We start from the raw sequence: 24,398 nt of genomic DNA on the forward strand, positions 1-24,398 counted from the left end.
AATGCTTTCCCTAGCCGCTCGCCCTAACCCTAACCATCAAAAATGAATGCCTAACCCCAAACCTCAGCCTAAACCTAACCATAACCTAACTGTAACCCTGACACTAAAACCACAGTTTGACCTTCAAAAATGCCTTCAAGCTTGTGGGGAATGTTGGTTCCCACAAGTATAGTAATAGTCGAATTTTCGGTCCTCACATAGTGGCATAAGTGTGAACACACACACACATGCACACTCAAGCACTTTCACACACACACACAGGAACAAACACACTATATATAAAGGGCTGGGCGACGCACTGCCTCTCTCTTTGCTTAACAAACAAACGTTACGGCAAACTCCTGCCTCCAAACGCACACCAGTCAAACATGCCTGCAGATTACAATGGACGCTGGGAGATGGTGAGCAATGACAACTTTGAGGACGTCATGAAAGCCCTCGGTAAGTCACGCTCATGCAACATCTGATACGGCATAGATAGAGAGAATTTGGCTTGGCAACTCTCTTTAAAAAACCAACCCAAAAACACACACTGTAGCTTACTGTAGCTCAGTTACAGTGCTGTAATTAAAAGCAGCCAAGTAGACAGGAAGGTCTGAGCAGGAAATCTAGCATGTGTGTGACAGAAAAGATGAGAGAGCAGCAGTGTGAGAGACAGATGAAGACAGTGGAAAGAGGAAGGGAAAAAAAGAAGAGTGCTATGGCACTGCTTCATTTCCTCATTGAGCTGCTGTCAGGCCGAGTTAACCTCCACTCTGTGAGCGGTTGCCGTCTGTTACGACGCCAAATAAATATTGATTCACTCCTTTCTGCATTTTCATCCTCCACGATCCGCAGAAATGGAAGACAGATTCCGACCCTGGATCAGGCAGCGGGCCAGCTTGTCAATTTTTAAAAAAGAAGGAGGGGAAAAAAGGCTCTCCTTCCTTCTTTTTTTTTTTTGGCGTGTCGTTGATCAGGCCCAGAAACACTTTCATTATTCACGACTCTATCTGCAATTCATAAAACAACCCTCAGTACACTCGGCTCACACAAAATCCAGGAAATCCTCAATGCCTCCGCCTCATTTCCATCCAGCGGATGGGAAAATGACATCCTTATGGAAATGGGTCAAAAATATCATTTAGATGGGTAAATATAGGGACCTCATCTGTAAGAGTGATGAGAAGAAATTGAATTTTCACTTTAGGGCAAATGGGATATGAATATCTAAACGGTCAGGATGGGTGGTTCTCTTTGGCAGAGCCCAAACTGAGCGGGATGGAGAAACTCATTTAGGCCTCTTCTGACTGGGAGCAAGGTCATTTTTAAAGGGCAAACGAAACTGTCAAAAGGAGCGGTAGGAGAGGAATCATAATAAATGGCCTGTGGTGTTGTGTGCATTTCTGTTGGATGTGTGCTTTTGGGTGTGTCTGCGCACACACAAAGACAGGACAGAATATTCTTCACAGACCCACAAAGAGCTGATGCCTCAGCTGACACTGCGTTCACTTTTTGCATCCCTGCATGCTTGCAGACATTGACTTTGCCACCAGGAAGATCGCCGTCCACCTGCATCAGACGAAAGTGATAGTCCAGAATGGAGACAAGTTTGAAACGAAGACCCTCAGCACCTTTAGAAACTACGAGGTCAACTTCACCGTGGGTGAGGAGTTTGAGGAGTACACAAAGGGACTGGACAACCGAAAGGTCAAGGTAGGACTGAATTTGTTTACTCCTAGAACCTTTAACAAGTGCACCTTGTGTTGAACCAGTAATGCATTAAGCGCTATGTCTTTGTCCTATATTGTGGTGTAACAGACACTAGTTACCTGGGATGGGGATAAGCTGGTGTGTGTTCAGAAGGGGGAGAAAGAAAATCGTGGCTGGAGACACTGGATCGAGGGAGACCTACTACACCTGGTAAGAAAAAATGTGACATGCTGGGAAATTTCTGCCATCTATTTAAATGTTCTTGTGTTTTGATTCTTTCAAAAGCAGTTAAACTTACTTAATGGAATCTTATCCATTAAGTAAGTTAAATGTCATAACAGCGGGCAATAACAATAAAAAGATAATGAATCACTATCTAAAAAAAACCCATGCGGGCTCAGCCTTGTTGAGTAATCTAGACAGACATGTGTTGCACCATGTTGGACTTTAAGTCTGAAGGTCTGTACCTTTTGTTCTAGGAAATCCACGTTCTCGACAAAGTCTGCCACCAAGTATTTAAGAAGGCGAAATAACATGGGAATGAAGTTCATCTGCACAAAACTGTCTGCTGTGTCTTTTTTTAATGTGATTATGGAGAGCTGCAATAAACTGATGTCACACAACGGTTCTGATTTACTGTGTTTTTGATGTGATATATTTTGTTTATTAAATGCATACAAAAAGTGAAGTCCAACCTTGCTCATAAATCCAATACTGGATTAAAAAGTACAGGCTTTAAAACACATAAAGAGTGTATGTTTTATACATTAAAATTCACTTTTATAATTAAAGGTTTCTCTGATATGTAAGTAATGTATGTAATAATGTCTGATGTCTAAACTAGACAAAACAGAGAAAGACTAATTATACACGCCAGAATGAATAAAGGACTGCGTCAGAAAATAACGTTCATATTAAACTCTGTTCTTCTGTCAGACAAACGTAAATAAAAGACCAAAATAATAATTTGCTTGGAAATTATTGAGAACCAAATGCGGAGGTAAAAGTTTACAAGTGACACCGTGTTTTGCTTCTACAGGAAATGCGGAAGAATCCACATTGGAGGAAGCTGTGTAAATCACACAGCGGGTAAATCATACAGGCCGGAAATCCCTGTCTTCACAAGAAAAGATTTATGCTGTTGCTGAGCAATAGGAAATGTGTCTGAAATGGTGCTAACCCCCCCCAAAACAGGAAGCAGTATATATATAAACCTGCATACATACTGTAAAACAGGATACAATCTATCCCGTATAGCCCACTGTAACTTGTTGAAATATCTACCTTTATATATTTAGTATTGCATTACTTACTATACCCAATAGTTAAAAATGATTCACAGCTGTTGTGTAGCTCTGAAAATGAGCAAACCTGTTATAAAATGGCATTTTCTAAACCATATTTATATGTGCAGAGCTACTGCTAGCTTAGCTTTCCTGTAAGTGTAACCATCCAGAGCTAACATCTTGTTATTGAAGAAATACAAGTCACTTATTTGCACAAACGCTTTTAAAACTAGCAAAATCTGTCAAAGACGGGTGTTTATACTGAGCCCTTTGGTTCTATATTTGGCTTTATAACCCTGTTGAAATTTGGGAGTTCAGGCTTATTTTGGAAAATCTGTACCGGAGGTAGTTTTCTTACAGAAACTTGCTCCGCTGAGCTCCACAGGCAGGCAGCAGTGAGGCCCGAATTTACAGTGGACAGCACCGCAGAGACTCACCGATGTGCAGTCATGGTAGGTGCAACTGAAAAACTAAACTGTTTATGTGACTTCGGTTATTTAAGAAAAAAAATTATAGTTATTTCGTTTGCCGTTTTTTTAAGGATGTTTGTCAGCGACATAATAATTGTGACATAATAACTTGGAATAACTTTGTATGTCTTAAACTCTCAAAATAAGACAATGAAAAGGCTGAAAAAAACACTTTTGTCCTTTGGTTGTTGGATATTTTGAACATGCATTCAAATAAGCATGAGTTATGAATACTAAATAAGCAGAGTTATGAAAAGACTTGAAAGGACCAGTCGTTATGGGGCAGGCATGCATATAAAATCTGGTATGGGAAGTATCGACAGACACAACCCCACCCTCAAGGTAGTCAAAAACTGAAATCAAACAGCAGCTGAGACAAGCTGATTACTGACAAAACTGGATGGTTAAAGCTTACTTTAACATATTTTTGCGGCGTTATTATCTCTTTGTCTTTTCACTCTTCCACAGCCTCTGAGACTGGACATCAAGCGGAAACTGACAGCTCGGTCAGACCGGGTGAAGAGTGTGGACCTGCATCCCACTGAACCGTGGATGGTGGTCAGCCTCTACAGCGGCACCGTGGTGGTCTGGAACCATGAAACACAGGTCACTATCTATCTCTGCACATTTGTACAAAGCCGTTTGATCTCCCCCCTAATCGCTCGTTGAGAGGTTACATGAAATAACCAATCTTTTCATCTTCCTTCGTTTTTAATGGTGATGTAGTCTGACAGCATGGGGCTTTTTTCTGTGTGTAGACGATAGTGAAAACATTCGAGCTGTGTGATCTGCCTGTAAGAGTGGCCAAATTCATAGCCAGGAAACACTGGGTCATCACTGGAGCCGTAAGTATTTGAATTCATGTGCACTGCTGATTCAAAGCTTTTACTTTTACTGTATGTTTTTTGTGCAAACACCAATACAAATGTGACAGTTTTAAGGTTAAAAAGAATGAGTCTGTTGTGTGTAATGTTGGCTTTGGTAGATGACCCGTTTCTAATTGGCAGAGAAATTCAAATCTCTTTGACTGTCTGCAGGATGACATGCAGGTCCGAGTGTTTAACTACAACACGCTGGAGAGAGTTCACTTGTTTGAGGCTCACTCTGACTACATCCGATGCATCGTTGTCCACCCCACACAGCCGTACATCCTCACCAGCAGTGGTAGGAAACTGCCACCACACATACTCACATAAACACAAATGCTCTCATATGAAATGTTACCTCATGCATGTAACTTTTTAAACTTTGCAAGCTGTAATCAGAAATCATCATCATCATGTTTTTTCCTGCTTCTTGTTTACTGTCTCTCTACGCTCTTCTCTCCTTGCCTTTTCCCTCACCCCAACCGATCACAGCAGTTGGATGGCCTTTCCGTGTCTGGCTTTTTTTTTTGTGATGTGGTGCTACGTGTGTAAATAAAATTGAATTGAAATTACGTTTCTCGTGTTTCCGTGTTTTTAGATGACATGTTGATCAAGCTGTGGGACTGGGACAGAAAGTGGTTGTGCAGTCAGGTGTTTGAGGGACACACTCACTATGTCATGCAGATTGTCATCAACCCCAGAGATAACAACCAGTTTGCCAGTGCCTCTCTGGACAGGACTATTAAGGTATACACACACGCACACACAGGCACACCTAAAGAATACAGGAAAGTAATTGTAAGAGCAGGCAAGGAAGACCGCTGTAGGCCATGAAGAAATGAAAGTGTTTTTCAGTTTAAATGAAGTTAAAGGAGACAAAAAGGAGGAACACACAGGTGTAGTTTCTCTACAGGAGGAAGAAAAGGGGGATTGGTGGTCTTCATTTTGAGAAACACTACTGCTAACAATACAATTTAAGTGAGACAGGAGCAGTAATTTGCTGAGTGATATTCAGTTGCTCAGTGATAAACAACTCAATTGTTGTACTGTAGGTGTGGCAACTAGGCTCCAAGACTCCCAACTTTACTCTGGAGGGCCATGAGAAGGGAGTGAATTGTATTGATTACTACAGTGGAGGAGACAAGCCCTACCTCATATCAGGGGCTGATGATCGCCTGGTCAAGATCTGGGATTATCAGGTTATCACAAACACACGAGACTGCTTTTTTCTTCCTTTCTGCACCCTAGGATCAAAACAGTTTATTGCCATAATTATGTGACATCTATTATACAAAACATGCAAAGAGGTACACAAAAACAATAAAAATACAATAACAACACACTACAGTATTAAGAAAATATCTCCACCATAACCTGTATATAAAAGATGGACATATTACCCACTGTTATTTTCAAGCCTTCAGTTTGACCATTTGTATTTTATTTGATTTGATTTGATTTGATTTGATTTGTGGATGAAAAGTTTCACGTCTAACTCATCCGCTAACAGTAACTAGTTTGGTTAGCAAGGAGCATCCAAACACTGTACATAGTGCATGACACAGACACAGCTACCTGCTAATTAGGGCTAATATATAAATAAAATATTAGAATTTCACTCAACAAAAAAATGTAATGCAGAAATTTTTGGATGGTCTGATTGTCAGCACTATAAAAAACACGGTCACTCAAATGGTAACACTGTTATCTTTCCTGCATCAGTGTAACTCCTCTTTAGTCTATAAAAGCAAACATGGAAAATGCTGGACAAAAGGCCAAACTCTCATCGCCATTTCAAAATAGATAATCAAGCACTATCAAGTCTTTTGATAGTTTCATATTTGAAGTTAGCTCTCTGAGCCAGCGGTGATGTTGCTGCACTGTATAAAAGCATCCACAATCTACCAGAGTATGTAAAAATATGAAAAACATGTAGTGCTGACTCAAGGTTAATGACAGCTTCAACTCAAGGAGTCTTTCATCTTTGGTTTCCATCTACAACATTTGGGCAAAGCTGTTTTCAGTTAAGGTGGCTGGGGTGTGTGTGCATCAGAGTGTGAAGCACAGATTGCAAATGTAGTCTGAAGACGTGACTGAAAGAGTCTCAGGTCTGCCTGAAACTGTAGCAAACATTGGTACCCATAGCTGAAATTTCCTTGCCCTGATGAAGTGTTTGTTTTCTTTGGGACTGTTGATAGTGTTTCTCATTAGCTAAAAACTAGACACAATTAAGTGCTATCATTATTACTTTGGACATTAGGGGCCTTTGTATTAGATTTTTTTCTATATCCGGTACAATTTATGTATGTACACTGTACATGTTAAAAAAGCAAAATAAGTAAAAAGGGTTAAAGATACATACCTTTAATTCTAAATACAGCTAAATCAGGACAGTTAAATAACTCATATGGTTATCATGAATGGAAAGCAAAACCTTAACAGCGTGTAACAATTTCTATTTCTGCTGTTCCCATTTAATTTAGCAACAGTAAGAGGTGCATCTGTAGAAGTAAAAAATAGGAAGGACTTTCCATGATACTCCCTATATTCTTAACTATAAAGCCATTATATGGAAAGTCCTTAAGCAGTTATTCGGCGTTGATATAGACAATTCACACACGTTCATGTGCGTTCATATAAAAATCTTACCACATGTGAAAAGAACAATAAACACGGTGTGTGCTTTATCTCCCTAGAACAAAACGTGTGTTCAGACTCTGGAGGGTCACGCTCAGAATGTGACCTGCGTCAGCTTCCATCCTCAGCTGCCAATCATTCTCACAGGCGCTGAAGATGGTGGGTCAAACATTCGTACATTTTTGTGTTCCCAAATGAGCACGGCATCTTGCTTAAAGTTTGACCTCTTTGTCCTTTCCATAGGCACTGTTCGTGTGTGGCACTCCAACACCTACCGGCTGGAAAACACACTCAACTATGGCATGGAGCGGGTGTGGTGCATATGTGGCCAGCCCGGCTCCAACAGTGTGGCTATAGGCTTTGATGAAGGCAGCATCATCATCAAGGTCGTTATATTTGTAGTTTCCTTACAGATTTTCTGAATGGACTTTTTAAGTAGTGACGTGGTCAAGATTCAGCTGATGATGTAACATCTCTGTCCTCCATTTCTTCATATACCTTTCTCTCTTTTTTCCCTTTATTATTCTTAATCCTTCTTCATCCACTCCCTCTTTGTTTCAGATTGGTCGAGTGGAGCCCGTCATGTCCATGGACTCTAGCGGGAAGGTCATCTGGGCTCGTCACTCTGAAGTGCAGCAGGCCAACCTAAAGGCACTGACAGAGACTGAGATAAGGGATGGAGAGAGGCTCCCTCTGAGTGTGAAAGACCTGGGAAGCTGTGAGATTTACCCCCAGACAATCCGACACAGCCCTAATGGGAGGTAAAGCGCCAGGCTTTGGGTGGAAACAGCATGAGGTTCTGACTAATCTTTCTTTTTCCTCTAACCAAAATATGACCGTTATTAAAGTGTAAATTAGACTTGAACTAGATTTATGTCTAACTGCAGTGTAATTGTGTAATGCCTATGATCGTTTCAGTGCAGGTAAGATAGTGGCAGCCTGCGTGCTCACTGAGTCTTTGGGGTAAAAATCTTAAAGTATAATTTGATAATCATGTGTGTAATTTGTATCTTTGCACAATGACAGATTTGTAGTGGTGTGTGGGGATGGGGAGTATATCATCTATACTGCCATGGCTTTGAGGAACAAGAGCTTCGGCTCTGCTCTGGAGTTTATCTGGGCACACGACTCTTCACAGTAAGTCTTTACCTTTACATTAAGGCTCAGCATTTTAGAAAATATACTTTGTGCTGACTTAGATATGAAAACCAATATCACACGTATGCTAAATATGCAGAGGCTGATTAGCTCAGAGTAAATACAGGGAAACAGTAAACACTGTAAAAAGTTGCAGTTTTGTAGGGTGAATGGTACAGCCCAATTTCCAAAAAAGGTCTGAGGACTGAGTTCATTTTTAGGGAAGACCTAGCTTATTTCAGCAATGCAAAACCAAATCATATTCTTAATCTAGTTACAGAAGTGTTGCTTGATAGTAAAAGAGTCTAGGTGTGTAAATGGGCCTGTTTGCAAGATAGAACTATCGCCCATTAAAACCATTTGGCTCATTTTGAAATAAGAAATATGAAAAAGGAGGCTCTGTTGAGCAGCTAAATATCTATATTTTACATCAAGAATTGAAATATGTTTGGCTTTCAAAAATCTACATCATCAGTTCCCCCCCAAAAATCACAGAATATTCTTAATGTGATGTAACTCAGGGGTAATAGTAACATCAAATCATAGTATCATCGAATTTAACCTTAAGATAAAAATCAGACTTCCTTGATTCAAACTCTGATATGTTGCCTTTGTACTTTTTGCAAATGAACATAGCATTCATATGATTTGCAAAGTGTTGTGTTCTTTCTCTCTTTTTTTTTTTTACATTTTACACATCGTCCAATTTCAAATCAGTTCAATTTAGTTTTATTTGCTAAATCGCAGTAGCCTTAAGGCTCTTTTGTTATTGTAAGGCCTTACAGTAATACAGCAAAAACTCCAGTTATCAGACAACCCCCCAGCGAGTAAAGCACTTGGCGACAATGGAAAGGAAAAACTCCCTTTTAACAGGAAGAAACCCGGACAATCAGGGAGCGGCAGCCATCTGCTGAGACTGTTTGGGGATAAAGAGAGAGAGAGAGGACAAAAACATGCTGTGAAGAAGAGCCAGAGATTAATAATAACTAATGATTAAATGGAGAGTGATTTTTTTAAAAACAGGATTTCAACTTGCTCATCGAACTGTCAACATAAACCCAAAATATGTACTCCTGAAAATGGTCAAAGGACTGATTAGCCTTACTGTAAGTCCCCTGTGGTCTGGTACATTATTATTATTATTATAAATATTGTTATAGGTATGCAGTCAGAGAAGGCAACAGTGTGGTCAAAATATTTAAGAACTTCAAAGAGAAGAAGACATTCAAACCTGAATTTGGAGCTGAAGGTGAGTTTCATGTCATGTTTTTGTTTGAATTTGTTGAATATATTTTTGAGAGCATATGTGTGAGTATCTGTGCCTATGTATTACTATCCTGCATCCCTACAGGCATCTTTGGTGGCTTCCTACTAGGAGTGAGGTCAAACAGCGGCCTGACCTTTTACGACTGGGAGAGCTCTGAATTGATCCGGCGTATTGAGATCCAGCCTAAACATGTCAGCTATAATCCAATGAGCACTTTATCAGCTTAAATCGATACTAAATTTACTACTGTGGCTTTCTAATAGGAGTTGGGTTTTTTTTTTAATTGTGTCTTTAGGTCTTGTGGTCTGACTCTGGGGAGCTCATCTGTATCGCTACAGATGAGTCTTTTTTCGTGCTGCGCTACCTACCAGAGCGAGTGTCCACAGCCCAGGAGTCTAAAGAAGGGGTGACAGAAGATGGGATAGAGGCTGCCTTTGAGGTCAGAGACTCACATGGTTAATTGTCTAGACTATTTAAGTAAAAATTTGACGTCTTAGAAGAATTCTGTTACCTTTTTAGATCATTTCTCAATCTCTTTTCTGTCTGTCCTCTTTTTCCTGCTGGTCAGGTGCTGGAGGAGGTCCAAGAGGTGGTAAAGACAGGGGTTTGGGTGGGAGACTGCTTCATCTACACCAGCTCTGTTAACAGACTCAGCTATTATGTAGGAGGAGAGATAATCACCATTGCTCACATGGACAGGTAAACTCACAAATATGTATCTGCAAATCCATTTTGTTTTTTTTTCCTTGGCATATTCATAAATGTTCCTGTAATGCTGCAAAATCTGTTGCATGGCTATGAATCCATTTAGCGTCTTATTTTACGTTTTATTTCCACTTGCTATTGTAGGAATGTTTAGCTTATTTTAGAGTTTAGGAATGTGTTAAGATAGAATGTAGAATTATTGTAGAGACACTGACACTGCCCTCAATGTAATAAAGGCCTGAGTGTGTCCCTCCCCCACTTGAACTGTGAAGCTAAGACAGAAAGGAGTTAATGTTAAGTGGAAATTCCTCAGGGCATACCTAGGTGGGGGTCTCAACATTTAACCTGGATAACTGTGGTCTGGAAGGGAGATGGGTTTTTTATGATCTCTAGGGAGTCACCTACACCCACAGTGTTTTAACTGTCACGCACACACATCCGCATCCATACTCACGAGCACTCACATACACACACGGGTACGCGCACACACAGGCACTCACGTGCTCGTGCATACACACAGAGACAGAGTTTGTAGCACACTGTGGGGGATTTATGATAGGGTCGCCTCTATAAAGCTGGCTGTGACTATCAAAGGGGTGAAGATTGTTTCAGAGGGACACCGGCCTCGTCTTCCCTTCTAGAAGTGCATGCTTAAATGAAGATGAATAAAGATGAATAAAGATTTTGTAAAAATGACTACTGAGTTCCGGTGACATCTCTGGATCCCTCGACGAATAAAAGAACCGGGGTAAAACTGATTTCGCAACACTATCCAGTAAATTCAAAACTACAGACAGTCTTTCTTTGGTGTAGGACGATGTATCTGCTGGGCTACATCCCGAAGGATGACCGTCTCTACCTCGGAGACAAGGAGCTGAACGTTATCAGCTATTCGCTGCTGCTTTCTGTGCTAGAATATCAGACAGCTGTCATGAGGAAGGACTTCAGCACTGCTGACAAGGTTCTACCCACGATTCCCAAGGAGCAGCAGACCCGCGTAGCCCGCTTCTTGGAGAAACAGGTATGTTTGCATGCCAGCTTTTACCCTTGGAAATCCATCTTTGTGCTTCTCTTGCTCCTTTGGCTGAGTAAAAATTCAGGACTTGGACGAATGCATAATTTACAGAACATGAGGCAGCCAGATGGTGTGATGCCTCTGGGCAGAATTTCTGTGTGTTTCTTATAAAACATATTTATCATGCAAGGGCTTTGGCTTCTCACGCAGTCACTTTTCCCCTATTCATATTGCTTCATATATCTAGCCTCTACTGCTGGCCATCACAACAAGTGAGAAAGGATAATATACAGAATATAGACTAATGAGAATGTTATTTTGTGCTGTGTAGGGCTTTAGGCAGCAGGCCCTCGCTGTGTCCAATGACCCAGAGCATAAGTTTGAACTTGCTCTGCAGCTGGGAGAGCTCAAGACAGCCTATCAACTGGCCCTGAAAGCAGAGGTGAGAGCTCGGACACTTTCTATAGCTACTAAATGTTAGCGGCTATGTAAGGATGTCTTTAGACACTGTGCTACTCTGAGCTAAATGCTAAAGTTAGCTAAAGCTACAGAGTGGAATAGTTGTGTGGTGTATATTCACATAAATAAATCAATGATTATTGGTTTTGTTTTTTAATCAGCAGCTGTGTAATTGTGCACAGAATCAGTTATTTCCCCTATACAAGCCTGAAAGTGTGAGTCACAGACCTGGTGTCCCTTATTTAGTAACCGCTTTACAGTGTTTTGTTGTCGAGGTTCATGCCTTTCGTCCTGAGATAATCCGCTCTCCTGTCTCTTTGGCACCTCTGCTCGCGGGGGCCGAGTCAGTCAGAACAAAAATGGAAGCAGCTGGCAGAGCTTGCAACTACAAAGTGCCAGTTTAGCTTGGCTCAGGAGTGTCTCCACCAAGCTCAGGATTATGGGGGATTATTGCTTCTGGCCACCACTTCGGGCAACGTTGACATGGTGGGCCAACTGGCTGAGGGGGCAGAGAGAGATGGGAAGACCAACGTGGCCTTCCTCACCTACTTCCTGCAGGGGAGGTTAGTGCTGTCAGGGGTAAAGAGCACAAAGGAGGTTTTTAAACTGACTTATGTGTTTAAACTTTATTCTTTTTTTTGTCACCGCCATCTTTGTTTTTTTGTATTTGCTCAGAGTGGACAAATGTCTGGACCTTTTGATCAAAACAGATCGACTGCCAGAAGCTGCATTCCTGGCAAGAACATATATGCCCAGCCATGTCTCAAGGTAATGCTGCTTCTAATGAATACCTAACATATGTCCAAGTGTAACACTCTTTGCCTGTGGGCTTACATTAGCCTATCTGTTTGTGTCCTGAAGAACCTCTGCATGTATCACTTGGTGTGCCTGTTTTCCTCCCAGCTGTTGAAATAATTACTAGTCTGAATCAGAGTTTTTAGAAAAATGTTCTTTCTTATTAATGAGAATTTCTATAATATATTATGCATCACTGTGGCGATGCGTGTGCCTCTCTTCCTTCAGGGTGGTGAAGCTCTGGAAGGAGAGTCTTTCCAAGGTCAACCAGAAGGCAGCAGATGCTCTGGCTGACCCCAGCCAGTACACCAACCTGTTCCCTGGCTTCCAGCAAGCCCTGCTGGCTGAGCAGTACCTGAAGGAGACTCATGTCGGGGTCAGACCTGCTACAGAATACCCTCTCATTACGGTCAGTGCAAGAGTCAGTCGAACTGTATTTTCAAAGTTAAATCAGCATCTAAGATTTTTTGCATTTTCTGCAAAGCTCGTTGGACTATAGCTGTTCATACTTTGAACATAAGTTAAGAGTCTGAGATCCCACTTTTCCCATTTCTTTGGTTCTTTAGCCAAATGAAGAGCGCAGTGTTCTGGAGGAATCAGCAGGTTTTAGACCTAAAGGAGAAATCACTGACTCAGAGGTGAGAGCACAGTCCTCATCTCTACACATGCTCATTCAGTCAGTGCAGTCAAACAGGCTGCTCTTGTGTGTCAATAAGTGCCTAAGCTACTATAAATGTCACAGCAGCATACCAGTCTTTTTTAATTTCCTTCCATGGTATCTTGACTACAGTGTAATATCCTAACCTAATATGTGTCTTTAGGGTAACAATATTAGCTAATGGATGATAACAAAAATGAAAAAGATTTGTAAAGATTTGTAATGGTTCATTGCGAGAAGTGAAAAAAAAAAAAACATTCAAATTTACCACTGATTCAGCTCCTTTCACACTTGACTGTTCTCTTTCATGCACCATGTGCCAGACATGGTGCATGAAAGAGAACAGTGTTGCTCCTTCTGTAAAACTTAAATTGTAGTATCCAAATTTTAAAAAAGATATAACTTAAACAGATGATTAAAGCCAGCGGTTGAGCAAACACTGCAACTCCTTTTCTGAGTTTGATCGTTCTGTGTTTTCTTTAAAGCAAGGGGCGGAGAGCATTAGTGAGGCCACCATTGTGCCAGCAGTAACAGAAAGTAAATATTCAAAAGTTGCAGTAGTGGAGGAGGACGCTTCAGTAAAACAAGAGTCGACTGTTTCAGCAAGTGAAGAAGAATCTGTCCTGAGAAGAGCAGACCCTTTTCCTACTGATGCTACAGAAGAACAAGCAGTGTCAGAATCATGCGAGTTTAAAGCAGTGAAGGTGGGCACTAAAGCAGACACTCTAGTCTCTGTAGAGGAGATCAGCCGGATGCCTGATGAGGAGGCTGAGACGGTACAGCTCAGTCCTGTGGAAGATGTCAGGTCATGCGTGAAGAAAGACGTTCAGGAATTATCTCCAGAAACTGAAGCTCCACCTGCTGTCTGTGCTTCTGAAACAGAAACCACTCTAACAACACAAGAAGCACCAAATGAGGCATTAGCAGCTGAGGATGTCCTGGTTAGCGCTGGTCTGACGGTCGATAATGAAGTTACGTCCGAGCCTATAGCACCTGGGGAAATGATCATTCATCAAGATCTGGAAAAAGATAGGATCGCCTCAGAAGTTCCAGGTTCAATGGGTGGAGCAGCAGAAACAGAAGAGACTCCTGTTACGTGCGAACTTGTTGCAGAAACAACACCTTCACACACGGCAGTGGAGGAGCTCATCTCTTTTGAAACCGCAGATGTTCCAGCGCTGGACGCAGCTGTCCAGATTTTACCGGAGCTGACCCTGGATCCTCTGCTAGACTTGCTTGAAGATGCAGTGCCAGTACTGAAGCCAGTCCCAGCACAAGAACGAGAACAAGAAAAACAAACTGGAGAACTTCCAGTAAAGCCTCCTGTTATTCACAAGGCTGAGCCAGAGGTTTTAGCCCTCACTGTAGCTCATGCAGAAGGCCATGCAGCAGAAGAGGAAGAGGAAGGTCCTGAAAGACCTGAGGTACTGCCAGAGGACCTCGAGGCGAATGATGAGGTAAACAAAGGTTTATAAGCCTGTTACCCTAATATTGCTTTGAATGTTAAATCCAGAATTGTTTTGCCTTACACCTGTAGGCCCTGGATGATCTGGACAACTTTGATCTGGAGGATATTGATGCCACAGATGTCAACCTAGATGAAGAGTTCCTGGGTGAATAGAAACTAGCCTTTCACAAGCCATTTTTTTCTGTTCAGTGATGCGAGTTTCATAAATCAAAACAATTAAGACTAAAGTGGATATTATTAGGCATTTGCGTTCTTAGTTCTGGCCTAAACCCTTATCCAAACACCACAATAACCAGCCTCCCAACTGCCCAGATCCCAGACTAATCGAACACAATGGAATAAGCCCAACCCGCCTACCTTGCAGCCCACAAATCCCAAAGTATCTGCTCTCGAGGCATGATGCCAGACACCGTGAAAACCCTTAGAAAGCCTGTCCATGCCTCAGTGGGACAGAGCTGTTTTGCTGGTTTTCAGCCACGACTGATGAGACCAGGCTGTATTTTAACACTATCTGCATATGCAGTGTATTAAAGCCAAAAATGTACTGACAGACAAATAGGCATTTCTTCATTGTTGCTAGCGTGCCTTTATGATTTTATTTTAAATGGTTCATAGCTTTAAATAAATACTTTGGGGTTTGCTGTGTCTCAAATCTAAGTGCTTCAAGCTTTACTTGCTGACAGAAACTTAGCCTTCATAGGAAAGAATCGCAATACCTCTCCCACAAGCATCACAGCATTTTATCAAAGACTCCAAATTACCATTTCACCGGTTCAATGTGAGTTAAATGTTCCGCATGCCATTCCGCTTTATGTATACACCACGTCATGCAAACCCTCCATTTGATTCTTCTCATTGTCTTAAGTGTTAAAGTCATAATTTTATTTTTAAGCTTATTAAATGATCAAAAACATACAGTATGTTGCTGTTGCTAGTGTGTTTAACATGGTTTTCTGCTTCCTTTGTTTGAAATAAAAATTGCATGCTACTGTGACTGTTTTCTTGGCGAGTAAATTAAAGGAGCTTCCACAGTCTCTAATATAATTCCAATAACATGACACTCAAGTACAAAGGCTGTATTTATTTTATGTACATGATATAAGCAGACATGAAGCTTGATTCAAAGAACTACACTGACAACTTCTCTGCATAAGAAACAAACATCTTAAAGTATCTCACAAGACGTTTCAGCCAACTCTTCAAATTGTTGGTTGTGATGTGAAAAGGTTTCCTTTGGAGAAGCATATTTTACTCTTGGCCCAACACAAAAACAACAAACTGTCATATTTTATACATGAGAGGCAGGATTTCCAGGCGTTCTGTATAGCATTTCTCTATTGAGGTATGGACCAATCATGAAGCAGAGCCCTCAACAGCAGTCTGTTCATAGGCCTGCAGAGCCAGCTCGATGTAGCCTGACCTTTGGGAGTCCCTCTGGGCATAGATCTGCAGGGGCACACATGAGCAAAATGGAAAAAGAAAAAGATCAATTACACTAAAGTGCAGTCAAAGTGCAATCACAGTATTAATAGTATTATTACTGGACGTAGTAAACACAGCTAAGATTGGGTTTCGAAATCAACTGTGACTAAATGAGAGGCCTTGAATGTAGAAGACAGACACACACCCACACCTCCTGCCGCTAACCTTTCACATTAAATGGTTGTCATTCTCAGTGTCCCTCCCCCTTACTTCAAGGCTGAAGGCCAGTGAGAACAAATAAGACCTGATGTATCCTGGACCTGGTCCCTCTATTCCCACGTTAAAGGAAAAACCCAAACGTCTAATGCAGGAAACATCCTAGATTTGACCTCTTAAGAGTTACACTGACTCCTGATTCGCCTCGAATATCCAGGAATACCATTTATGTAAACTAGATCAAATAGCAATACGTTAAACAGACTTTAAATGAACTCAAGTGCCAAATAGAGCTACGAATCAGCACATACTGTTTGTCACAGTTCAACTACCTTAAGCAGGTCGGTGCCTGTGGCCTGTTGGCTGGCAGCTTCCCGGGCTGACTCACTGTGGGGGTGGACCATGTGGAACAGAGACACGAGGCTTACAGCATCCTGGAGCCTGGAAACACCAACACACACACTGAAGGCTCAGATCAGAGCTTTTGCCAGCAGGTACAGCGTACTCAATGTAACTCAATTCTAAAATAATGCAAATGCTTAAAAAAAACCTCACAGCTCTCTTTTTAGCATGTCCACTAGGAGCCCATCCACCCTACGAACACTAACTAAGTACCAGGCCATGCCTCCGAAGTGTCTGGTGGACCGCAGCAGATCATATTTGCCATGCTTGTCCAAGTCCTCATATGTGGCCGTGTGTACCTAGACACAAAACACATTAAATGAATACAGACCTTGATGATTTAGCTCATTTGTAATTAATCAGCACAACACTCATTATGCACTTTTTTTCACTTCATATCAAATGAAGCAGAGAACATATAAAAAGACAGAAAATTTCACAGCATAACAAGTTCTAGGTAGAGTTTACAGATCTCAGTGCAGCCAGCAATGAGGTCAAAATACCACAAGGTCACTGGTATTTTACCTTGATGTATTCTGAAGAGTCTGGTTCAAACTGGACGAGGCACAAGTCCAACACATCCTCATGGCGGTCCTGGGAAAACACCAACTAATGAAGAGAAAGAGGTATAAGTGGGTAACAGTGTACTGAGGAAAACCCTCCAGACACAATGACAATGAACAACATGAGGTGATGATCAGTTGTCACTCATGGTTAATAGCAGTTTTTTAAAATGGATAGAATAATGTGTAGATTATGATATTATCACAACACTTCACTCATGATATTTTATTGTGATTTTAAACATTTAGTGATATGCTGAGTTCTGCAATAACATATACTGCGATTTATCTGCAAATTATGGCCTCCAGTGATAAACTTTATCTTATTAATTAAAAAAAATATTGACAAGGTTTTCAGTCTTCTCCACTTGAATGAATTTTATTTTCAGGCACACAGGCGGACCGACATTGTCATTAAAACCTGCCATAAATGCTGCACCCACCTGTCAAACTGAGCTGTTTGTATTACACTCTAGTCAAACAACTGAATGCAAATGTGTGGACTACTGTACCATTACATACATTTAGAATATGAGACAGCAGTCGCCGCTCCTCTGAAACAAAATGAGCCATATTAATCACATATGAATCCACAGCCTGCGAGTTAATTTAACCCTTTGTGTTCTACTCTAACTTTCCTCGGCCTTACAGTTCACTCCTCTGTACAGCCTAGACAGGGCTGCGTCTGTGATAAAACCCTGTGACAGTGTCACATATCTCATTCCAGTGGCTTCAGCATGTACCCTATTCTCTTAGCTCACCGTTAACTGTGAGGTAGGTTTGTCACTCACAAGGTTTGTCATTTCGTTCCGGGCCAACCTTCGGGATCAATAAAGTTTTATTGAATTGAATCATGATAAGTAGGTCAAGTGTTAGTTGCTTTTTGACTGAGCTGATTTAACATGAGGTGTCCTGTAATCAGTCTGTATCAGTATTTCAGGATAGCGGTGCATGAGACAACTCCTCACGTTTGTAACATTCTCAGAGTATTTCACTTGCATACTGCACCTTTGTCCCGGGCAGGTTACAAAAGGAAAAAAAAGCACATTTTTGATTTTAATGGTGCTTTTCTCATTTCTTTCTCTGAAGCCCATTTGTTTAATGAACGTTCCTCCTGCATGCTGACAATCACCATAGCTGACCTGGCTAGGAAAACTCCACAGCACCCTCTGGTGGACTACAAAAGGAACTGATTTTACTATTCTGGTACTTAAAAGTTTAATTTGTATCTGCAATTTAAATAATAAACTAATATTTGGTGCCCATGTATGGATACAATGTATCCACTGTAATGCTATACAAGCAGTAATATTCTGAAATACATGAAGTTTGGAAAATTGGCTCCAAACAAGAGTTTTCCCTTGTTAGCCCTGTTAATAGAACATCAATGTAAACAAGGATTATGCTGACTATGTGTAAATAAAAAAACAAGTTTAAAAAGTAGAGTAGATTACATCAACACATTTTATATCAGCGCAAACATGAGCTACATACTGGGGGAAAAAAAAAAATCACAGATCCAACAAATCACAATAATGGCTAATAGTGTTCAGCAAACTGTGACGATGAGCCCAGCAAGCAGAGTAAAACTACGCTGGAACAGGCAGATATAAATGGAAGGCAACCATTATTAAACGTATTAACTACAGCAGTTCAAGTCCAAGTATCTGCTGTTGGCCAGCACCACACTCTAGTGTAACACTTTCAGCACATGATGTTTTCACTGCGACCAATAAAAAATAAAAGGGAACAACTCATGGGCACAAAATGAAGCCTTTGTCTACAGAAGGCTGGTGCCGCTTATAAAACCCGAGCTCTGTAAAAGATGCATGGAAGGAGTTTTATGGAATATAATTTAAAAAGAAGAAGAAGAAGAAAGAGAGGTGGGAGAATTCTTAGGTTCTACCTTAAGGTTCTCCTCTTTGAACAGAAGTGGTGCAGTGAGCTTGCGTCCCTCCTTAGGGAAGTAGACTTGGATAAGTCGGTCTCTCTCCTCCCAAGTGGCCTTCCTAAGGGTTCCATTAGGTTCCCGTACAACTATAAATCTCTCCTGTTGAAAAGACATACAGAATATATATGTGGTATATTTTAGTAACATTCTTGAATCAAAAGCCATATCAAATCGGTGAGTTTTAGGCAATTAGGGGTAGGGCTGGGCCATATCATACCGTTCTCGGTAATACCGGTATAATGTTGGGCAACGATAAGAAAATGAAATATCGCAATAGAATATGGGTAAAACGCGCATGCGCAGTGCCTTTGTTTTCATACGCACATGGCGGAAAAAGCATGGCGGCGACGGAGAATAAGAAGGGCGAAAGCGGATCGTTGAATGAAACGGACGAATGCTGCAACTTCAGTGATGTGGAACTGGTTTAGCTTTTGTCCGTCAGATACACAACAAAGCACTATTTTTGGTAAAGCATGCTAGCGGGCCATCGTTATTACCGTGTTTTTTGGAAAATACGGCACACTTAAAATCAATCCTTTGATTTTTCTGAAAGTCGACAGTGCCCTTATAATCTCGTGTGCCTTATGTATGAATTCTGGTTGTGTTTACTGACCTCAAAACAATTTTATGTGGTACACGGCGCTCGAACATCTGTCAAATGTTTTAGTACGACTTTGCTAAGCTACGAACCCGCACCGCTTGATGGATTGTCGGAGCATTACGGCTATCGTAGGCAGGAGCCTCGCGGAGTGATACGTACTGTGCTTCAACATATTATAACCTCTTTTTAAGTTTTGTGGATATTATACATGGTTATGCTGAGGATATGTCGGCCAATTTCCACTGGAAATGCCTTTTGGTTAAACTGTCAGCAAGGAATTTGCATTTGCACTGTTAAATTTTTATATAACTTTAATGCACATAAAAAAAACAGCTGCTTGTTTAAGTGAAAATACATTGATTTTTTTTATTTGCACTAATAAAGTTGTGGAGTTGTAAAGTATTTTGTCTAGTGTCAATTATATCGTCAGTTATATAGTTATCGCACATTTTCAAATGTATATTGTGATAAATATTTTTGGTCATATCGCCCTGCTCTAATTAGGGGCATAGAGATGTATATATTATGGAAGCTCACGTCAGTCAGGACCCCTATAATAAAAAGTCTGTATTTTACATATGGCAGTCTGGCACAGAGCAGGTATCAATAAAAGCAATAGTGATGGTGACTAAATGAGAAGCAGCATGAAAAGATGAGCTGGGGTGGAAGTGGATTGCAAAGTCACTTGCAGATATGACGCAAATGTAGCTTAAAGCAAATAAAACGGAGCATCCTATACGAGAGTCGCGCGTTGGATATGTGGAAGGGTAACTACTGCTCTGCCAGGACTGCAGCTGATCGACTTGTGGAAGCCAACTAATACCCAGTTAAACACACACACACACACACACACACACACACACAGAAAGCAAGATGTGTGTACCCTGTGTGGAATATTATAGGTGATGTCTGTAAAGGCATATTTAGCTGTGTCCATGCCGTCCAGGATCTTATCCTCACAGAGCACATCGCTGATGGGCTTCCTCTCTTGCAACACAGGGGGCATCTGCAGCAGCTTTTTAGCTTGCTCTTTGGCTAACTTGACTGCCTAGAATCACAAAAAAAGGATTGGATGAAACAAAAGCAACACCAACATATTTAAGAATGTATGCGATCAAAAGGGGTGGACTCTGTAACACTTCATCTACAGGGCACCTGTTCCAGCTGTTCATCCGTCATGAGTTTATACGTGGGTGGCTTCAGCTCCTGCTTAATGGGTCGGTACACTTTCTGCAGGTCCAGGCCTGTAATCCTGGTGAGGATGTCCTGTACAGCTGAATCGGTGAATTGGGGCTTTGCATGGTCTGTGGCAGCTGCAGAGAAAGACATACTAGTTAATGAGTTAAATAATTTACAAACTCTGGCTTGGTGACAGTTATGTTTAACTGTAGATTGTTTATTTTCCAGACGAACTTAGCTTGTATAGCATCATTCATTGGGATTAGCAAGCATCGACTATACCGGCCAACACCTCCAAATACAACGGCTTGTAGAAGAAGCTAAGCCTTTACATGCTGCACATAGGTGCCGAAAGGCAGAGCGACAATAAAGCGTCCGTGAGCGTTTGTCACCGGCACCCCAACTGCTGAGCCCAACGAGCTACAAGGTCAGCGTTACAGCGAAGAAAAAGCCTGAGCTGCAGTCATGTTACCAGCAATAAAACGCACCTTTATCTTGTGTTTCACTACAAAAAGTCCTCGCGCCAGACCTCATCAGTATCTGTTTGCTCCTTTGCACATTTTTCACCCCAGAGCAGCTCCGCAACAAGCACCGTGCTGTACCGAGGGCCGCCATCTTTGTTATTACCTCATCTGTGCGACAGGACCTTTCAACTTGCTCGTGAACCCCCGCCCCCAAGTGATCATGGGATATGTAGTATGTTTACACAACGCTACGAAAAATAAAATAAAATCACCTTTATTTGTTTGTTGCTTTCTCATAGCTTGCGCAGTTTAAATGAATAAAACTATTTTTTCTTTCGAGTGTTAAACTGTGGCTGTTTAAAAAAAAAGCTTTTTTAATTTGTTGTTTTTGGGTACTTCATTTTTTTGGTAATGTATTGATATTTAGAACTTGTCTACAACAAAACTTCATTGTAGAATATTAAAAAAGTTAATTCTATTAAAAGAAAATCTCAGTGAAAATATCCACCAGGTGGCACTGTGCTACCACATGCGGTTGGGGGTGGGCAATCTCAGTCCACGAGGGCCGGTGTCCCTGCAGGTTTTAGATGTGTCCTCGAACCAACACAGCTGATTTAAATGGCTAAATTAGCTCCTCAACATGTCCTGAAGTTCTCCAGAGGCCTGGTAACGAACTAATCATGTATGTGATTCAGGTGTGTTGACCCAAGGTGAGATCTAAAACCTGCAGGGACACCGGCCCTCGTGGACTGAGATTGCCCACCCCCTCACTACTAAAGCGTTCACTTGTGACCTTAGTGTGGGTACTGGAAAATAATTCATTTTCAAAAATGTCGTACCATTGTATCAGATTTTCAAAGATCTTTTTTTTTCTTATTTGTTTGTTCCTCTTGTGCGGCTTAACTTTGGGTAGCCCACACACATTCCTAACTTGCCATTACAGCGTGTTCTTGAATTGTCTGATAACTGGATAATCTGTCTGGATGATAAATTACACACTCTTCTTCCAGTATGCTACATTTTTTTCTATGTAAAGATAGGTCTGTCTCAAAAAATACCCATTGGTTGTTTTGAACTTTGTCCTATTTAACACCAAGTTTGTGCAGTGTGGGACTAAAAGAATTAAGTGTAGCTATAAAACGCTAGACGGTCAAGACTGTGTCCGAAAGGTTTTTTTTCTCTCTTTCCCACTTTTTGAAACATTTTTTTAAAGAATATAAAAAGATTTAAGAAATTCTGTTATTTTAACAGACTTTAACAGTGATTTTTTTTAAAATAGTGTAATATGTTTAAACAAAAAAAAGTTGTCGATGACTTTATAGCTTCAAGAAAATGCATGCTTTCAAATATTTACAATACTAGGAACGAACAAAAACTGTACAGTGGTGTTTTACACTTTTTTCTTACTTCAGATTAACTGAGACAGTGTGGAAAATGTGGAAAAGTGTTGCGAGTAAAAAGGATGAAAGTTTTGCTTAATGCGGTTGAAAATGCCCTTGAACGGTGGAGCATTTTAGTCACTTGCCCTCTCGAGTCTGAGAGGGCAATTAAGGGCAAGTGAGTCAGTTGCTGACACACAGAAAATCGAACCACATGTTATCAGCGCTGTATAGACACTCCAGCCTTGACTTAAAAATAAGCAGTGTCTATTGGCCAACCGGAAAAATGAAAAGAAAATATTTTTAAAAAAGAAGTGATAATGAGTAATCATTAGCGGAAGTGCTTGGCTTGGAAATTCAAACCAAGATTTTTTTCAGTATATGATTCCAAGATATTGTTATTATTTTATTTTTAAGTGAGTCACTTTTATGTTTGAAATAGTTTGTAATTCCATGGTGGCTCTTCCTTCCATGCAGTTCTCTGTAAAAAATCTACTTTAGAATGATTAAGGTAATTTCATCATCTATGATGCCTAATTTTTCTAGAGTAATATTAATATTACAAACATATCCTTCTCCACTATTATTAAATATATAAAAGATAGTAAAAACTAACAAATAAAAATAAATAAATAAAATAACACCTCTGAATTATCTTGGGAGGTGCAATTAACGTCTAGTGCTGATTTGAACTAGTTCAGCAGGCCTACCACAAGCTTTCTTTTGATGTTTTTATATATGTTTTTAATATAATGCATGGTAAAATAGGATTAAAGGGTAATTCTGGCATGGGTTTTTTATACTGTAATATAGTTCTCAGACTGACACTCAATTGTTTCCAAGCTTAAAAAAACTAAAAAAACTAAAAAAACAAAACTAAAAGTATCTCTCTTTTTTTTTTTTAAAAAGAAGAAGCCTGATTTAATAATAAAGCAACACTTTCTTTTTAGAAAATGTCACTAGAGTATGAGGGAGCACTATTATTCCACATTTGGTGCTCTATATTAAAGGCATTAATACCAGAGTAATAGCATTCGATGGTGATAATTCAACAGGGAACGTGAGATCCAGTCCAGTATTTAACCATCAGTGTGGCTCTGTGGCACAGAGGAAAAGGATAAATTAGACTTTGTCTACACAGGCGATACATATGCACAAAGACAGGCATTGAAAAGAAGGCTGTCATGCAGCTGACCTTCACTATGTGAAGACCAGAAACTTTAGAAATAAGTCTTTTTTAGATTTTATATGATGGCATTTCTCTCAGTTTCTCAGTATCTCTCTCTTTCTCTGTTTGTCCTTCAACACTTGTGTGCACAAACGACAGTAGCCACAAGCCCCCCACATGCTACCACAATCCGCAAACCCAAAATGCAAAATTACCCTCCACCCGAACACCACCACCATCACCCCCGCCACCACATAGCCATGGGGATCATTAATATAACTTCATGCGCCATGCGCAATCTCTTCCGCCAGGATCTTAGTTGCCTTCTCCCCCTCGACCCCCTTCCTCCTCCTCCGGGCCCCGACTCCCCCACTAATCTGCAGTGGGATTTAGATATTAGACGGACAGATGGAGGTGTGGCTCAGTTGGTAATGAGGTGAGCAGTGGCAGTGAGTCCGGAGGCCCAGACACCGGCGAAACGACGTGTGGATTGAGATGTAAGAGGCCCCTACACAACCAGATGTACACAGCTGTCACACTGCTGACAGAAAGTAATCCTGCCACCGAAGCACAGAGCCAGAGAGAGACAGAGACAGAA

The 24,398-nt window shown here is 40.9% G+C and overlaps 3 protein-coding genes across 3 annotated transcripts; 2 read left to right on the forward strand and 1 right to left on the reverse strand.

Moving 5' to 3' along the window:
- The first annotated feature begins 292 nt into the window (after positions 1-292).
- LOC134641254 (retinol-binding protein 2-like) lies at positions 293-2,316 on the forward strand. The gene is made up of 4 exons (XM_063493585.1): positions 293-441; positions 1,517-1,695; positions 1,801-1,902; positions 2,172-2,316. Exons 1-4 carry the CDS (start codon positions 369-371, stop codon positions 2,223-2,225), a joined length of 408 nt encoding a protein of 135 aa, XP_063349655.1. The 5' UTR covers positions 293-368; the 3' UTR covers positions 2,226-2,316.
- Positions 2,317-3,385: 1,069 nt separating this feature from the next.
- Positions 3,386-15,465, forward strand: LOC134641676 (coatomer subunit beta'-like). The gene is made up of 22 exons (XM_063494174.1): positions 3,386-3,430; positions 3,917-4,054; positions 4,207-4,293; positions 4,486-4,612; positions 4,913-5,061; positions 5,367-5,513; positions 7,011-7,110; positions 7,195-7,337; positions 7,513-7,712; positions 7,978-8,088; positions 9,249-9,337; positions 9,440-9,546; positions 9,651-9,794; positions 9,924-10,054; positions 10,874-11,081; positions 11,407-11,517; positions 11,883-12,097; positions 12,210-12,302; positions 12,558-12,738; positions 12,896-12,967; positions 13,473-14,444; positions 14,525-15,465. The coding sequence occupies exons 1-22, from the start codon at positions 3,428-3,430 to the stop codon at positions 14,606-14,608; spliced, it is 3,612 nt and encodes a 1,203-aa protein (XP_063350244.1). The 5' UTR covers positions 3,386-3,427; the 3' UTR covers positions 14,609-15,465.
- A 56-nt stretch (positions 15,466-15,521) lies between these two features.
- On the reverse strand, positions 15,522-21,404 carry mrps22 (mitochondrial ribosomal protein S22). Its single transcript, XM_063494176.1, has 8 exons — positions 21,278-21,404; positions 20,766-20,923; positions 20,494-20,658; positions 18,965-19,108; positions 17,021-17,104; positions 16,649-16,794; positions 16,426-16,534; positions 15,522-15,901 (listed from the first exon to the last, which is right to left on the reverse strand). The coding sequence occupies exons 1-8, from the start codon at positions 21,402-21,404 to the stop codon at positions 15,809-15,811; spliced, it is 1,026 nt and encodes a 341-aa protein (XP_063350246.1). The 3' UTR covers positions 15,522-15,808.
- Between the last annotated feature and the right edge of the window lie 2,994 nt (positions 21,405-24,398).

The sequence above is a fragment of the Pelmatolapia mariae genome, linkage group LG14, assembly GCF_036321145.2.
Source record: "Pelmatolapia mariae isolate MD_Pm_ZW linkage group LG14, Pm_UMD_F_2, whole genome shotgun sequence".
NCBI lineage: Eukaryota > Metazoa > Chordata > Actinopteri > Cichliformes > Cichlidae > Pelmatolapia > Pelmatolapia mariae.

Bases quoted from the DNA above. Each gene is read 5' to 3' on its own strand.
- LOC134641254 (XM_063493585.1), top strand. From the start codon at position 369: ATGCCTGCAGATTACAATGGACGCTGGGAGATGGTGAGCAATGACAAC. The intron at 442-1,516 runs GTAAGTCACGCT...GCATGCTTGCAG, and splicing joins GGACGTCATGAAAGCCCTCG to ACATTGACTTTGCCACCAGG. The intron at 1,696-1,800 runs GTAGGACTGAAT...GTGGTGTAACAG, and splicing joins TGGACAACCGAAAGGTCAAG to ACACTAGTTACCTGGGATGG.
- mrps22 (XM_063494176.1), bottom strand. From the start codon at position 21,404: ATGGCGGCCCTCGGTACAGCACGGTGCTTGTTGCGGAGCTGCTCTGGG. The intron at 20,924-21,277 runs GTGCGTTTTATT...CTTTCTCTGCAG, and splicing joins TAGTGAAACACAAGATAAAG to CTGCCACAGACCATGCAAAG. The intron at 15,902-16,425 runs GTAGTTGAACTG...GTGCCCCTGCAG, and splicing joins CAGGCACCGACCTGCTTAAG to ATCTATGCCCAGAGGGACTC.
- LOC134641676 (XM_063494174.1), top strand. The intron at 7,111-7,194 runs GTGGGTCAAACA...TCCTTTCCATAG, and splicing joins TCTCACAGGCGCTGAAGATG to GCACTGTTCGTGTGTGGCAC. The intron at 9,547-9,650 runs GTCAGCTATAAT...TTGTGTCTTTAG, and splicing joins TTGAGATCCAGCCTAAACAT to GTCTTGTGGTCTGACTCTGG.